General features: G+C 39.4%; 1 protein-coding gene across 2 annotated transcripts in view; it reads left to right on the top strand.

Annotated features, from left to right (window-relative positions):
* CDH9 (cadherin 9) overlaps positions 1-13,012 on the top strand; it is a 132,531-nt gene extending 119,519 nt beyond the window's left edge. For both annotated transcript variants that reach the window (XM_090049947.1, XM_090049946.1), the window contains exons 10-12: positions 8,686-8,803; positions 8,908-9,159; positions 12,079-13,012. In XM_090049947.1, the coding sequence (XP_089906073.1) occupies positions 8,686-8,803; positions 8,908-9,159; positions 12,079-12,566 (858 nt within the window). In that variant the 3' untranslated portion in view covers positions 12,567-13,012. The remainder of the gene's footprint in view (positions 1-8,685; positions 8,804-8,907; positions 9,160-12,078) is intronic.
* The last annotated feature ends 4,261 nt before the right edge of the window (positions 13,013-17,273 follow it).

The raw sequence follows: 17,273 nt of genomic DNA, 5'->3' as shown, positions 1-17,273 counted from the left end.
CTGGCCCCAGGCAGCAGCACCCAGCAGGCAGATTGGGAGTGTGGACTCCTGGGAGGACTCTGGAACAGCTCTCACAGCCCTCCCAGGGGTACAGGTGGTCCCTGATCTGTCTGCTGGCTGGCAGGAGCTGGATACTGCCACCTGGGGCCAGCGGAGCCCAGGGCAGACCAGCTTGTGTGGGGACCTGCTGCCCTGATCCTGGGGTCCCTGCACCAGCTGATCTACCCCAGGCCTCCCACCTGGAGCTGGCTCTGGTAGGGCCTGGGGCAGATCAGCTCATGCGGGGACACTCCCTCCCCTGGGATGGGGGCGGTGGGTCCCCACATGAGCTGATCTGCCCCGGCCCCATACTGGAGCCAGATCCAGGTGGGTGCAAGGCCTGGGCCAGATCATCAGCTGGTGTGGGGACCCTCCCCCACCCTGGGTTGGCAGGTCCCCACATGAGCTGATCTGCCCTGGCTCTGTACCAGAGCTGGTTCCAGGAGGGTGCAGAGCCTGGGGCAGATCAACTGGTGTGGGGACCCTCCCCCACCCAAGGTGATCTGCCTTGGCCCTGCTGGCCCAGGTGGCATCACCCCTTTCCTGTCAGCCAGAATGCAGATTGGGGACCCACTGACACCCCTGGGAAGGCTGCTATTTGGCCATAGACACAGCTTTAAATGTTTTTTCTACATACCTCAGGGTACCAGGCACAACTCGTGAATGCTGCGATGGTGGGATGGATGGAGCATCCCATAAGAGCACAGGGTGAGGGCGGGGTATGTGCTTGGCAGTGGACCCAGAAGTGAACTGGAGGCACTTCTGGTCCACTTCTAGGTCCAGCACCAAGCGTGCTGGCACTCCACCCATGCTCCTGTAGGATGCTCCATCCACCCTAAGATCACAACATTCACAAGCCACCTGGTACCTTAAGGTATGTAGAAAAAAACATTTAAAGCTCTGTCTATGTCCAAAACATTGAATCTCCCCAAATTGATTTGGAGCATTCCAGTTTGATTCACAGAGATTAAAGGGTTCCGCCGAATCAAATGAGCAACTGAAGCCCTAACAGATATATGCATAGATCTATATATATCTATAGATGGAGCTAAGATAAGATAATATCTGTAAAAAGATTCATACAACTCTCCTTCTACATAGAGATATAAATATGTAGGGGGTACAGACAGAGACAGAGTGTGTACATAAGACCACAAGAAGAATAGTGACAAAATGATGCTATATCCTTTCTTGCCATTCAGGGGCTCCCTAACATTAGAACATAGAAAGAGTTCATCTTGTAATTTGAGAAGATGGCATCTTTTTCCTGACATTATTCAGCATTTCCTCCTTACTGGGAAAGGACAGATACAAGGCATATTTATCATTGATAATTATTGCTCATAAAAAGCTATAACTAACTTATGTGAAAGTGTCTACAGGCTTACTGCAGCAGCCTGCAGAAAAATGCTCTCAGGAGCCCAGTGTTGAAAACTGATATCAATTTAAGATGAGAATTAGGAGTTGGGGAAGGATTTCTCACACTTCTGATGGAGTTTAACCCCCTTGTGGATTGTGTTAAATTATTATTCTAAAGAATTAACAGTTTTCCTTTAATAATTAACCTTCATATAGGGTAAATATTTTAGAAAAAATAGTCCTAGGTAAGGAGGTGCCTCCAAATTCTTTTAGAGAGGTCTTTACCACACCTGTCTATCTTTGATCTATACCATTAAGATACCCAGAACTACACAGTGACTTTAACACCTGGCAAAAAATAAATAAGGAGTCACTTCAGGAAAAGCATAGTGAAAGAGTCTCTTTGTGGTCTCTCTCCATGGCAGTCCAGCAAGGTCCAATTACATTCTTCCCCTCAGTATAGTTTCTCTGCATTGGACCACAGATTAAGGAAAGAAAATTTTGTTTAAATATTTTCAGTTCTGGCATTTGCTTGAAAAAGCTGCTTGACCCCTACCAAAAATGGGAATTTACCTAATAACACCCCATAGAAAATGTGAAGTGGGTATCTAGGGAAAGAGAGAGAGTAAACGTAGTTATGAATTTTTCAAATATGAGTTTATTCATAGGTCACCTAAACAGAAAATAATGTTTTCTCAATAACTCTCATCTGCTTGAAATTACTCTTGATTTAGTAAAAGTCACTTGAAATAACTTTCCCCTCATAAATCATATGCCGTCTTCCTCTGGTGATCATAACTTAAAGTATAGAACTACTTTAAAAGCATGGAGGCAGTGCTACAAGTTTTAAACTGCCAAATATACCCGAAACATTACACCCTAGATTTAACAGTAAGATTACCATGCCTGATCACTTTAATTTTGACATAGACTATAAATGGCCTCAATCTGTTTATTCACAATTTTAGGGCTGGAAAAGTTAACTGAAGAAATGTTTCTCCTTTTTTTTTCATTTATTCAGCCTCTGAAAAAAAAAATTAATCTAGTTATTTTAAGTTGTAAAAAGTAATGTAATTTTTCTCCCCCTTCTGCAGCCTAATCCTAAACAATAAGTTTCCGGTGTAATTAAGTTCCTATTTCCACCCTAATTGTATATCCTTCATTTTATTTACACATGAAGGGAATGATATTCAGATATTATGTTCAACCCACTGATTATATCTTGAAAAGCACCAGGATACCCAGCTAGAGATTTTTTGTTGCTAATCTAGCAGGATATTTTCTCTCTGAATTTTCCAGACAGCACTGGCACAAAATATAATTGGTTATTCTAATTACCTCCTTTCTATTTAATGCTTTTGCCCTTTCACTCTTTTCACAGACCTCTAAAAATGCGGGAGGAACGTTATCTTTAGATAATTTGATCTTCTGCTAGCCTTCCACTATAATGACTTCTTACTGCCAAAATATTAGAGTTTAGGCCTGAACAGCCTGGGACTTACTGGTCTAACTGACTACATCCACCATTGTTATTGCCAGTGGAACTGATGCAATGGTAATAATCAAGGGAAAGGGGGGGGGGTGAAATCAGAGAAAAAGTACTAGTATAATTAAATCCTCAGTGACAGGATGACAGAGCTGCTTTGCCAAAAATGTGGTTTTGGCTGAAGAAATTAAAAAGTTGTCCAAATGTCAGCATTGTCATTTCTTTCAAAATTAAGAAATCAATCATTCCTAAAGTATCCTTGAGATCCTCATCAGGTTAAGAAATATTGCACAATCCTGCCTTAATTATATTCTGCTCATCATGTAGAAAACTGTTCTTTAAAGACTAACTTTAAATAATCTATAAGGCAAAATTTTAGCCTCATTTACTGTTGATTCCTAGCAATGAATATGTACTGAATGTAAAAATAATATTTTGGTTTTTATTTAAGTTTTAACAGCAGTGGTCATAGGTATGACTTTAAATTGCATCTGGCTGGAATGTCCGGTGGCAACATGATGGAGCTACTTGTGGCAGGGCAGTGCGTATAAAATACCATAACACTGCAACCTCATAGGGAACCTCAAGACTCTAGGTCCCACTTCTTTGTGGGTATTCTTTTGTTGGAATAAGGCTAAGGGACATTACCCTGGCTAAGGGACATCACCCTGACAGAAATATGCCCTTGTTAATGTGCTAGGCAGACAACAGCAGCTCTAACCTGTTGCTCTTTGGCAGAAGCTTCAACCATTGAGGCACTGAATGTCAGGACTTGGTCTGGCCTTTGGACTCTGTCTCAATGGTCTGAAGTGGGGGTGGTCGGTGTAGGGCAGCCCCCACTCCTCCATACTCTTTCGTACGAGCATGAATCAAAGATCTTGGTTTGATAGTCAGAGGAAAAGGTGGGCCAAAAAAGCCATGCCCCAACACAATCTATCCTAGCCAAAATGAAACAAAACAACTTGTACTTCGGAAGGTTCAAACATTCCAGGATTCAGTTCAACCTCGCTTTATGGAAAACAGCACTACTAAACTATGAATTAGTTAGATATGGAATCAACATTCTCCATTATCAGAAAGATTCTCAGACACAGATTCTATCTAAGAGAATGATTGATTACACCATATTCTGGCATGGGAAGCTAGCAGAAGAAAGGAGAGACAGGGGAGTAGGCTTTGCTATTAGAAACAGTGACTATCTTTCTGTGAAAGCCCCACTGCTATATGCATGTGGCTCATGGTGTTCAGAGTACATACACACAATGGATTCATCACATTGTTTACTGTTTATGCACCTATCCTTCAGGCTAATGATGAAGACAAGAACATTTAATACCAACAACTTGAAGAAGAGATTGAGAAAACTCATTGGAATAAGACCATTGTAATACTCAGTGACTTCCATGCAAGAGTTCAATGTAGTTTTGAGAACTGGCTTGGTATTCTGGACAAACAGGAAATTTATAATATGAATGAAAATGTCCAGCTAGTGTAAGAGCTCTGTGCAAGTCAAAATGTATGTGTTATCAATACCTCCTTTCCTTGTAAAATCACAAAAAAAGACATGGAAACATACAAGTTCAAGGCACTGGCACTGGATCTAGTACTGACAAGGTGTAACCACCTGAAAGACATCCTGCATATGAGGTCTTATCACAGTGCTGACTATGACACTGACCATGCCTTGGTCTGCTGCAAAATCAGAATCAATGCCATAAAGATCCACCAGGAAAATTACCAATTGTCCTTAGATTTACGTCAGCCAAACTAAAGACATAGAAAGATGCAAACTATTCAACAAAAAAGTTGTGGAAGCAAGTTTACCAAACAACTCAGCCACTGAGGCTAAATTGTACACCTAACATTGTATACCTCTCATGTAGAATGCTGCTGTAACAGAGGTTGACAAAAGATGCAAGAAAAATGCAGTCTGGCCTGAAAAGCACTCTGAAATACTTTAACCACTGGTTGAAAACAAAAGAATAGCACTAACTATCTACAAGACATCTCCCAACACCACAACCCAGGAAAATTTGAGAAAGGCTCAAAGAGAAATGCAAAAGAAGACTAAGCATTGTGCTCAAAATTTTTAACTGAAGTGCTCTGATGATATTCAGAAAGCAGCTGATGCATGTGACAACTATAGAGGCATCTCCATGTTGAACATGATCAGAAAAGTTGTTATTCCATTATGCTCCCTAAGCTGCAATCTCTAGGTGAAAGAATCTGTCCTGAAAGTTAATGCAGTTTTTATTCAGGTTGCTCCACCACTGATATGATATTTTCAGTCAAGCAACTGCAAGGGAAGTGTAGAGAAAAAAAATACCACTATACACAGCATTCATCCATCTGACAAAGGCCTTTAATATGGTTGACAAGGTCTTTTTACTGTTCTGAATAAATTGGATTGTCTCCTCCAAACTGTTGAACATCATTAACTCATTATACCAAGGTATGAAGGCAACTGTAGAGTATAAAAATAAAGAATCAAATGCCTTTGACATCAATAATGGGGTGAAACAGGGGTGTATCTTAGCCCCTGTGTGCTTTAACATCTCCTTTTATTCCTGCTTCTTCATGCAATCTAGGACAACAATGATGACCTTTATCTTTGATCCAGACTAGATGGAGGCTTGTTCAACATCACAAGCCTTAGAGCAAAAGTCAAGGTGAAAAAACTGGTTGTGAGAGATTTGCTCATTGTGGACAATGTCGGCTTGGTCGCCCACAGTAAATCTTCCTTGCCAAATCTCTTGGGCAGATTTTCTGTCATGCAAAACTTCAGGTTGAAAATTATTCTCACGGGCTAGGTACAGACAATTAAAAAGTCTGAGGTGAAATTGAACTAAGTTATATGGTTTTCTATAAGTGACTTAGTTTAGATTGGTAGTGAACAGAACACACGTTCACCTTTTGGTGAAGTGGATGGGAGGGGGCAAATCTTAGACTGGGTTGCACTATTTTTAAACTAGTCTATACTAGTGCTGAGCTTCACTTCTGTTACAGGTATAGACTGGTTTTGTGTGCCAGATTTCTGTTGTTATGGGTATAGACCTGTTTCCAATTACTTATACTGATACAAATTTTAATGTCTGTACCTGGCCAACAAGACCGCGGTCATGTACCAAGGGATGGAAGAACAAGTGGGTGACATCACTCTGGAGGATAAGTATCTTGCTGTCATTGACAGCTTTTGTTACCTGGGTTCTACAATCAGCAGGAATCTTGACCTCCAGACTGAACTGACTAACAGAATTGAAAAAGCAGCTAATTTTGGGCAATTACAAAAACGTGCATAGAATAACAACAAATGATCAACTAAGGTAAAGATGCAAATTTATGAGACTTATGTGCTATCATCCCTGCTTTATGGTACAGAAATATGGACTATATGTTCCAGGCACATCAGGAAACCAAACAGCTTCCGCATGAAATGCCTGCATAAGATCCTAAAAATAAAGTGGGAAGACAAAATGCCAAACACAGAGGTACAGGAATATATAGGACTGACACACTAAGAAACAACTATTAAGAGGTTGTTTTAAGAACTATCAAACAAGTGAGAAGAGACTGTATCCCCAGTAGTATTTTGTATGGCATATTTCAAGACAGTTCAAGACATGGTCACCCCCTGTGGTGATACCATAATGTGTGCAAAAATTATATAAAGTCATTCAACATTAAAGTAAAAAGCTGGGAGGAGTACACAGAATACGTACAACCTGGAGGGAACATCTGGCACTGGGTGGAGCTCAATGTGAAGCGGTTTTGATCCAGAGGATGGAAGCAAAGTGAGAAAGAAGGAAGCAATATGCTATCAACCTGGACTCCAACTCTGTCCACAAATGGATCTGTGAATCTTGTAACAATCTGTGTTGCTCTCCAGTTGGCCTTGTCAACCACAAGGTGACTTATCAGGCACTTGACTATCTCTCTTACACATATACCAGAGGATTGACAGTTACCTAAAAAAAATAAAAAATTAAGCAGTATATAAATCAAAAGAATCAGATATTCAAAACAGTTATATGGTCCATAGAATCTTACTATTTTTAGTAGCTGTATAGTCATGGATGTGTAATATAGGGCCCTACCCTGAGATTCACAGAATACATGTAAAACGTTGAGTAAGTATCATCCATTCCCATTGAAATCAATATTTAGACAGGTATTAAAAAAGAAACAGAAACAAAAACAAGCCACTGCAAATAAACCCCAGACAATTGTCCCTTAAACGTCTTTCTTGCAAAAGTTTAAGATGATGTTCATATTGATATAATTTGAATGGAAGAGGTAATATTGTGCATGTACTTTGGAAATCTCTGGGAAACAAGTCTTCCTATAGCACATAAGCTTTTCTATAAGAACCTGCAGTAATGGAGATCACAGCGCTTGGCATAGCACCTCAAAGCAGGTACTCAACATCTAATGCATCACAAGATGCAAGTTCACTTCTCATGGAGCTCCTGTAGGCTCTGTGGGTGCTACACACATGCTATACACCTGGTTGGGTGTGGGTTGTTTTATTTAGAGCAGTCCCTGGAGAGCTGCTGTAATTAAAACACAGCAGCGTTATGTGTATTAAGCCCCCATGTGTTTAAAAATGCCTGCAGGGAGCTTTAACTACAGCTCATTCAAGGAGCTTTAGTTAAAATGCCCAAGCAGCCATTTTTAAACCTATGGGGGCTTATTCACGTGATGAGCAGTGATGCTAGAGCATTCTAATTAGATGTGTTAGGACATATACATAGGCACCCTGGGTGCTCCAGGGAGTTCCAGTTTGAAATGATTCATTGCAGAAGCTTACCAGCTTCTCACAAAATTAGGCAATGCCGATACTTCAGTAAACCCAGCTCTGCATCTCTACAGCAGCTACTGAACATGAACGATTCAGTCCTACTATTTTACTGTGCAGTGGAATTATTACAGTTTATAGAACAGTAAATGTGATGACACCAGTTATAATAGCACAAGGTTTACTGTAAAGTTGCTGCTGAGCTCACAACTTTTCCTAACTGCCTTTTTCTTCTCATATTCAGAAATGTTATCTTTTTAAGGCACATAAACACAATTATCATGTTAATTTAGGCTGAAAAATACCTCGTTATTTGGGGGGGTTGTTTGTTTTCTTCCCCCCCTTATGAGATAAGGGATTCTTCTGAATCCCAGAAGGAACCCTTAGGATTGTTCTCCTCTTTATTCATGCCAGCTTCCTTGGCCTTGTGCCAGTGCTATTATCTTTCCCTCCCAACTGGACTTGACTGCCTGCTTAAGAGTTCAGCAGGTCCACTGCACAGCTAGAGATTACAGTTTAGAGTGATGCAAAGCCTTTTAACTCCTTCTCTGCTCCAAAAATGGCTAAGCATTCTGCTTCTGCAACACTAGAATATATGAGAAGGAACAGAGTGATGTAGGCTGGAAAAAGAAACCATGTCTCACTCTTAGCAGCACAGCATGTGAACCAGCTGCTATTGTTTTGAAGGTCATGGGAAGTGACTGGATTACTCACAAGATAACCCTTCGCATATCATTTCAGGGCACCAAAACTAGTCAGAAAACTGTTGGCTGAAGCTAAGAGCAGTCCCTTGTTGTCTGCTATTAGCAGGTTGTAAAGATAAAAAAAATATATAGGGGTCTTCTTGGGTCAATGTAGAAAACAACCCAACTAGAACTAGTTTTTGGAATAGTGGTCTGCTTCTTCAAATATAGTTGCAAGGCAGTTTTTATACAGTTGTATGAGAAAAGGAAGAGTTCTGGTTTTACAAGACTTAAAAACATGTGAATTATTATTTCCTTTCTAGCTGATACAGACTGTTAGTGCAATGGACAAAGATGAGCCTCCTCAAGGACACAAATTTTTTTTTGAGTTGGTGCCAGAATTTGCAGTTCATCCAAACTTCTCTATTGTAGACAACAAAGGTAAACATCTCTGCTCATCAATTTCATCTCAACTTTTTTTCTCCCAGCACACTGCACAAAACATCATACTGTAATGTGTATTCATTCTGGTTTTTCCATTTCAGATAACACAGCAGGGATAATGACTAGAAGAAATGGATACAGCCGTAGTAAAATGAGTACCTATCTCCTGCCAATCATAATATTTGACAATGATTACCCAATCCAGAGCAGCACGGGCACGCTGACAATTCGAGTGTGTGCCTGTGATAGCCGGGGAAATATGCAGTCCTGTAATGCTGAAGCCTTGCTCCTTTCAGCAGGCCTCAGCACAGGTGCTCTAATTGCCATTCTCCTCTGCATCATTATACTGCTAGGTAAGTGCTCTTTGCAAGAAGTATTTCATACAATATGGAAAGTGCTAGTCACTACATTGTTCATTGCTGTCATGCTATGAAGTTCTGTTTATCATGCAACTGGTTAAAGCTGTGAAAGAGGCCATTTTTTTCTCACTGGCTTCATTTTAACTGAGAAGTTGAGTTATAAATGTCACTGAGCAGAAAGCAGAACACTGTGATGAGACCACTGCTTTAGTTAAATATAATACCAGGTGATTAAAAGTCTAGGTCACTGCCATCTTTACTCATGTGAGCAGTATCTCAAGTCACAAATAGTCATGTATTTAGATGCATGTAGTTAACTAACACACTAGGTGGCTTGAACAGCAGAATCTGGCCCCAGTGGTTAAAAAATTAAACGATTATATCTGTCATTAAGCTACAAAATATTTGTATTTTGTATGCATTAGGAAAAGTTAGATCATATATAGGAAACCAAACAGGAACTATAGACATCAAAACATTCAAATGCTTCCATGTGGAATGGAATGAGCCAGAGATATTATGTGCTTGGAAGAGAAAGCATGTGAAGAAGCTGTAGAGAGATGAGATGGAATAAAACCCCAAGCTGGTAAACTAATGCTAGGAAGTAGAAATATCTGGCTGTCATAGTTGCCAGCCAGAAACCTTGCCTCCCTAGTGGGGCTACAATCTGTTTCCCAATCAAGTTTTGCTTCAAAACCCATTGTATCTAGCATATGCACACAGCAGGGTAAAAGACAAGGCAAAAATAACTTAAATTCCAACTTTTATATCCACTGAGGTCTGAGGAACTTTTTCCAGGTTTTAGGTCTTCAATGGTGAACATTTGAGGCTGGTGAGAGAGACACACAGAAGTAGCACAGGGACACATTAGGATTTGGGGGCAAAGGGGCAGATGGCCAACACTTTTAGTCCCCTGTAGCTTGATGCTTTGCTAAGTCATAATTCAATACAATGGAGTAGGCTAAGGAAGACCAGAAATGGAGGCTGGTGAACTGGTTAAGAACATTGTGCTCACATTAGGCATTGAGCACCTAACTGTGAATATGAAAGATACTGTTTTATAGGACCTTATTTGAAGCATGCCCATGATCAGTCAGCCCTCATAACTGCCCTGTTTCTTAAATGCTTAAGCATGCATGAATGAGCTACTATGCCTGGTTGGCAATGGGAGCAATTGAAAATCTAAATTAAGCTACAGCACACACAAATCAATAGAAACAAAAAGTCACCTACACTTACTAGACCATATTTAAGTTCAAAGATCCTAGCCACAGTCCCTATATGTCCTCAGCATGCCCACTCTTCCCTTCATTCTTAAATGATCAAGTTATTTTTAGTGCATAATTTTGTTCATGTTGCTATGCACAGAGTACTGGCATAATCTAATTCCAAGTGGCGTATTACTGTTTCAGTCTACAAAAAATCAGAGTTACTAGTATATGTCCAGTATTGTTAAGATATTACGGCTTCTGATTCCCATTAAAATCAGTGGGAGCTATTCACCTAAAAACCTTTAAAGATTGAACTTCAGTTCTTCTGCTCAAGCCATAAAAGCTCACTTTAGCTCCAATCCCATGATCCAAAGGTGAAGGTTATTTTACTAGCACTTCCTAAACTAGCAAGATCAAGTATTTAAAGAAGTAACTGTGAATAAAGACACAGAATCCAATTCCAGCTGCTATTGAACTCAATAAGAGCTATGTCGATAATATCAGTCATGTCAATGACCATAGACCTTTAGGATAAAACATTCAAAAGCACATAAGGAAGTGCCTATAGAGTACAATGAAGTTCTATGCTAAAATACCTCATTCTACTGAGAGCTAGTTCTGACAAGCAAAGCTCACTTACCAATGCATAGCACTACACTAGTATAGCTCTATTGCTTCTAGTTGGGAACTAGCTAGTTCAGGGTGCCTCATTATGGCACTATCTTATATGAAGTGACTTAAGTGACCTAGAAATCTTAGTTCCATTTTTAAAAGAGAATTAGGTAGTGGGGAATCAAAGTCAATGGCTGGCTACCAAGTGCCTAAATCACCTGAAAATGAGATGGTAACATTTTCAAAATCATACCCTTACTATTATGTGTTACATGGCAGGCAATACATCATAGCACAGAAATAAAATTATTAGGACACAATGCAGAAAGAACCCCCACTGCTTCTTCAGTAATAAGGGCCAACTATAGAACCTGCATTTAAACATCAAGTGAAATTCAGTTATAATCAATATTGTTTTAACCAAACTTTAAAAAATAAGACTTTTATTCTTAAATTCCATTAGGATATTACTTATTCTACAAGAATATATTTTTTCTTGTTTACATACCAAATATTTCTTAACAAAACTTCTCCTTGAAACCTAGTCATAGTAAATGTGTAGTCATTGCATTTCAGTGATAACTGTCCTGTTCATCTCAGTATTTATAACTAGCAAATTGCACATCAAGAATGACAGTGAGGATGGAGTGGTGCCATGATGGTGGGGGCAGAGAGGATGAAGGGTGGGTGCAAGGCCAGCACCACACAGCCACTGTCCTGTGCCACCTCCAAGCAGCAGGGCTGGGGGGGGAAGGAGGAGCGAGACCAGTGCTGCTGGCCTCACCCCCCAATCCATTCCCTCTGCCTCCACCGTCATGGTGGCGCTCCATTCCCACCATCATTCTCCCCCTGACTCTACATCCAGTCCCATGTCACCTCCTCCCTCCCTCCGGCCCTGCCATCATGGCAGCTCTCTGTCCCCACCATCATTCTTGATAGGCAATTTCCGCCTGTGCGAGACTGGCTGGGGCCATGCCCCACAAGACCATTATGGACAGATAGACACACAGACACATGGACTGAGCCTTTTATATATATATAGAATACTCATTATGATCTATGCAGTTCATTATCTATGTTTCTTTTCCAGTTTTAGTTGTGCTGTTTGCAGCACTGAAGAGGCAGAGAAAAAAAGAGCCCTTGATCATCTCAAAAGATGATGTCCGGGATAATATTGTGACCTACAACGATGAAGGAGGTGGGGAAGAGGATACTCAAGCTTTTGACATTGGCACTCTGAGGAATCCAGAAGCTAGGGAGGAAAGTAAGATGAGAAGAGATGTTATTCCAGAAACTATATTTCAGATAAGGAGGACTGCACCCCTGTGGGAGAATATTGATGTCCAAGATTTTATTCATAGAAGGCTAAAGGAAAATGATATAGACCCAGCTGCACCTCCTTATGATTCACTGGCAACATATGCCTATGAAGGAAATGATTCTATTGCAAATTCACTTAGTTCACTTGAATCACTTACTACAGATGGGAACCAAGATTATGATTACTTGAGTGACTGGGGACCTCGATTTAAAAAACTAGCAGATATGTATGGTGGAGATGACAGTGACCGAGACTGAAGAAGTAATCTGTGACTTGGTCAGTGTTAGTGGAAGTAATGTCTATGTTACTAGATAAAAAGTGGCCTACTCTCTCTTACTTGGAAAAAATACAAAAAATAGGTGTTGTCTTAGTAAGGGTTGTTAATCAATAAGTCAACGTGAATGAATACGAATGGTTTAGATGCATATAAGTTTAAAACAAAAAGCTATGCCCTCTCTGCCTAATATCCTCCGATGGAAGGTTCTCACTGGCAACAAGAAGAAACATAAAAGGCTTTTTGTGCCTTTATTACTGAGATGGAAAACTCAAATTTCTCTTTTCATTTTTTAATTCCTTTGCATCACTTTTATTATTAGCTGGGACACTTCATACCCACCTTGTAACATAATCTGAAAAAAATATTCCTATAAATGAATCAATATAACTGCCATATTTATTGAGTTGAAGAATGTCTGTGCATCGAATCATCCTGATATTTTTATATATGTATATTTATATTTTTATATTTTTATTAAATAAATTAGTATTTATAAAATATTAATTATTGATTTACTTTGCCAATTACAAGTTATTGACAAGACATGCATTGTATGGTGTTTCCCCAACACTGCACCCTGCCAAATTAACCTTGATAGAGAAAATGGCTGAATTTGAAAATGCAAGAATAACATAGACGAGTCGATCTCTCATAGATATAAAATGTAGAAAAAATAAAACATATTTCTGGGTAAATCCAAACACAGAATTATTAATAAATATAATTTAACTTGAATATTTGGCTATTTTAGGACATCAGGATAGTTTCAGTGTTGATTTTTTTCTTCTTATTTGCTAACAGTTAACGAATAAGAGGATTAAATGCATGGATTCCAGAGGATTGAAGAACCCATGCAGGTTTACTCCAGTAGGTTTATTACTCAGGCAAAGATGTATATAGTGCACTTTTTAAAAGAAAGCAAATATCAGCTATTGAAGAAATTCTGCAGCCTTATATCTCTTTATTTTAGCAACAGTTGATCAGTGAGAAGCTTTTATTACTAATGCTTTAACAGAAATCTGAATGGCAGTTAACAAGAGGCCACTGTCTAAATGAATAAAAATAACAAAATAAGCAATCCCCCCAAAACCCACATTTAACACTAAAAGGATTTCAGTATGGTTTTCATTCAAATAAAATGCCCTACGAACAACATGGAAAGTTATGTTTATTCCTATTGTTTAATAGGTCTAACAGTCAAACATATACCTTCACTCATACTACAAAATTAATTTTAAAACAATGAAGATCTCTGTTAATGTCATATGATATCAAATAGGAAGATATGATATAAACTGATTGCATCACCTTTGGGAAAGTTACAGTGCAGCTCTCAGTTTAACAAGATGTTACAGCCTGTCTTTTGCAGATACAAAGCATATGGTACATATATGGAGACAATTTTAATCGATGAATTGATGAAAAATGAGCACATGTTGAGAAGATATCAAGAGCTCCAAAATACATTTAAAAACTTTCAGTGAATTATTTACTTAACTTGGGTCCCTTCGCAAAAACTTTGAAATTGTCCGGGAATTTTTCCACTTGTGAAAATTCTACCTGTATTAACTTGGAACTTCGGAAAGTATTTGAAAAATATAAACACACAGAGTATTATGCCACAGTAACAGAACCCCTATCACTGCACAGAATGAAATCTGAAACTCAGACAAGAAAGAGAACCACAAGAAATAGTCCTGTGACTAAAGTAAAGTTCCCTTGAACTAGCATCAGCAAAAGTAGCAGATCAAGTTTCTCTGTTGCTTTTAGATATTTTTCAGGCACTTAATGACTCGAAGCTGACTAAAACTATGAACCCTAACCTAGAAGCCAATACAGCAGGTGACACTACTATACCAGTCTACAATTCTTAATGTGGAACAGAAGTTCTATAAACCAATTTAACTTAAAACAGTTAAGTCTGATACTACATCCATCCAGGTTTATCTTAATCTGGTTTCAGACATTTTGAAAGCAGTATATATGCACTGAACTTCTGTTGTGTTACAAGTTTGAACAGATTTCCAATCATGTATACCTGTTTATGGCTAAGAATAGAAATTACACAATCTCAAAAAGTTAATAAAGAGTAAACAAAAATGTAATTTCATGAACACTTGCAAAGTCCAAACCAACATTTATCCAATCGACCACACTACCTTTCAGATCCTTTCTTCCAAATACATGTTGTGATTATCATGTTTCTGTTTACCACATTTCCCTCTAAAAACTAAGGACAGAACTAATGATATACCTATTTTTGGCTGCTTTTTCAGAACATAACTGAGTAATCTACTGGGGTGTTTTCTATAGGTATTAATGGACCTGACCTCCATTGATTTTGTCTTGACCCAACACATGACTCCAGTCAGTGATTGAAGTAGCTCAGAACATGAAGGAGAACTCAACAATTATGTCAATGTCACCTGGATCTCCATATCACATAATGATGTAGCAAAGCAGCAGAAAGAAGTCCACAAGCAGACCTATAGTCAGCCAAGCCAGACTGTTGTTGGAGCTAAGCAAAGGAATAAGTCTGGTGCATCCCTTCCTAATTCTTCTAAGTGCCATCAATTAGACTTGAGCAAAAGGCAAAGTCTGTGCTAGGCTTAAATAAATAAATAAAAGTTAGGTTCTGCTCCTAGCTGCTACATATTTCTCCTCACTTTGATTTTTAAAATTTTGTTTGTTTTTTTGGGGGGGGGCGAAGTTGCTAATAGAAGTCCCCAAGGGGAGATGCCTAGAGAAGGAGTTAGTGCAGGAGAGAGATCACCGCTTAGAGTCAAGGAAACTCTGCTGAGACATGTCTTCAACATCAGGGGCTGCCTGACATCAGAATCTCCTAATCCAGGCACCAGCTGTCCTCTTGCTCTCTCTTCAAATTCCCTGCCTGATCAGCCTTCACCACACCAACCAAAGAAAAGATGAGCTCAACCCTTTGTTCGTAGCACGGGGGTGAGACTGAACATGCCCTCCCCTCCTTTCCCCATATTTTAGGGACTGGCTTCAGGAGTAGCCTATAAGAGCAGAATTCTGCCCCCTGAAATCAGCATTTTAACGGAGACTTGAACAGAAGCTCAACTGAGGTCTAAGAGCCTGTCAGTTGGGGACTTCTGCTTCCTTGTATATGGGCAAAGTCCTCAGTCTCCTCCTTCAGCCTAGGCCTCTCTCCAATGTCCCCAGCTCAACAGTCATGTCTCTAGGAAGGAGCCTTAGTTTTCTGGGATGACCTACATTCACTGGCCTGGACTCAAGGGGGCTCCTCTTAGATGCTGCCCCCCTTTACAGCTGCCTTGTACCTTGAAACATCTCTGGTTTGTTGTTTGGCTTCCCCCTAGGTTCACCCTGTCATAGCTGGGCTCCTTCCAACACCCGCCTCTTCCCCAAGCCTACACAGTCTCCTGCCCCTTGTCTCTGTGCTCTAAGTGAAGCCTTCTCTGGCAGGAGCATCTCTCTTTAAACTTCTGGAGCCCTCCTGTCCCTTTCTATGCTGTCTTCCACCCTTATATCCCTGTGCAAGTGGGGCCTCCCTGCTGAAACTGTCCTCTTAAAAGACTCTTGCCCCTTTCCCTATTCTTAAAAGCAGGAAGAGTAGTGGTTACTATTGCAAATTATAGGAAAGCAAGATTTCATTTGTAAGTTAGTGGAGGTTGATTAATCTGCTTCTTTATGATCAGATGCAACTTCAGCACTATCCAGATCAATTCCTTCAGTGCAGGCATTCTAAATTATGCCAGAAGTTGTGGGTTAAAGCCAGCTTGGCTGAAAATTTTGTATGCATCTATTAGAGCATACTATCTAATAATGCAATTGTGCAATCTAATTAATGTTGTTAACATACATTTAATAATATATATGCCTATCTAGCACATATAAGCTTAAACTAAAGAAAATGTAAGATTCCACTTCTATCCAAATGAAGATGGCTTCTAGTAAGAATAGCCAGAGTACAACATGCTTAATGATTACACATACTAGCAACTTCATGTGAGTAAAAATCTTTGACTACGGAATAATGATCTATTAGAATATAAAATATTTAACAGTTTCCAGTTTCCTTTCATTAATTTTAACTCATACTGGATATGATCCAAAGCAGAATCCCAGATCCATGTTCCTTTCAAATTTCATAAAAAATACCCCCACAAAATGTCTATTTCACCTTTATTTTTTTCCCCAGATGTGAAGTACTTAAGCACAAAATACTTTTTTCTGGAACATCCATGGTTTGGTTCATTCTACCATGAGATTTCACACAGTTCTTGTCATAACATATATTAGTATACTTTAATCAAGCTTGAAATACACTTAGCATTTTAAATGCACCTGCTTCCGAGCTTTTTTTCCATCTACTATCAGAGCAGAATGACAAGATGTATAAAGCAGACAGATTTTGATTTGCTGGTGGGTGTAAAATGATAATAGCACTGCTCACTTCTTATTCTCTTGTCCTTCAGTTTACCTTTAGAGTTACTGGCAGCCACTTAGACAACATTAGAAGCAGTTTATTATCTTTTAGAGCAGAACAAGAATTGGTATTGACCAGCAGAATCCATTCTTTTTTTTTGTCTGTTAAAATGCTGGCAGTACCACATCCAAATATATACGGTTAAAAGAAGAACCAGAGGTAAAAGGATCCTCATAGATATTATAACAAATGGATAGATGACTGTCATGATTCCCCTGG

The sequence above is a fragment of the Crocodylus siamensis genome, chromosome 5 (genome assembly GCF_052110815.1).
Source record: "Crocodylus siamensis isolate JL-2025a chromosome 5, ASM5211081v1, whole genome shotgun sequence".
NCBI classification, from domain to species: Eukaryota; Metazoa; Chordata; order Crocodylia; family Crocodylidae; genus Crocodylus; species Crocodylus siamensis.
This window is presented reverse-complemented; position numbering and strand designations above follow the sequence as displayed.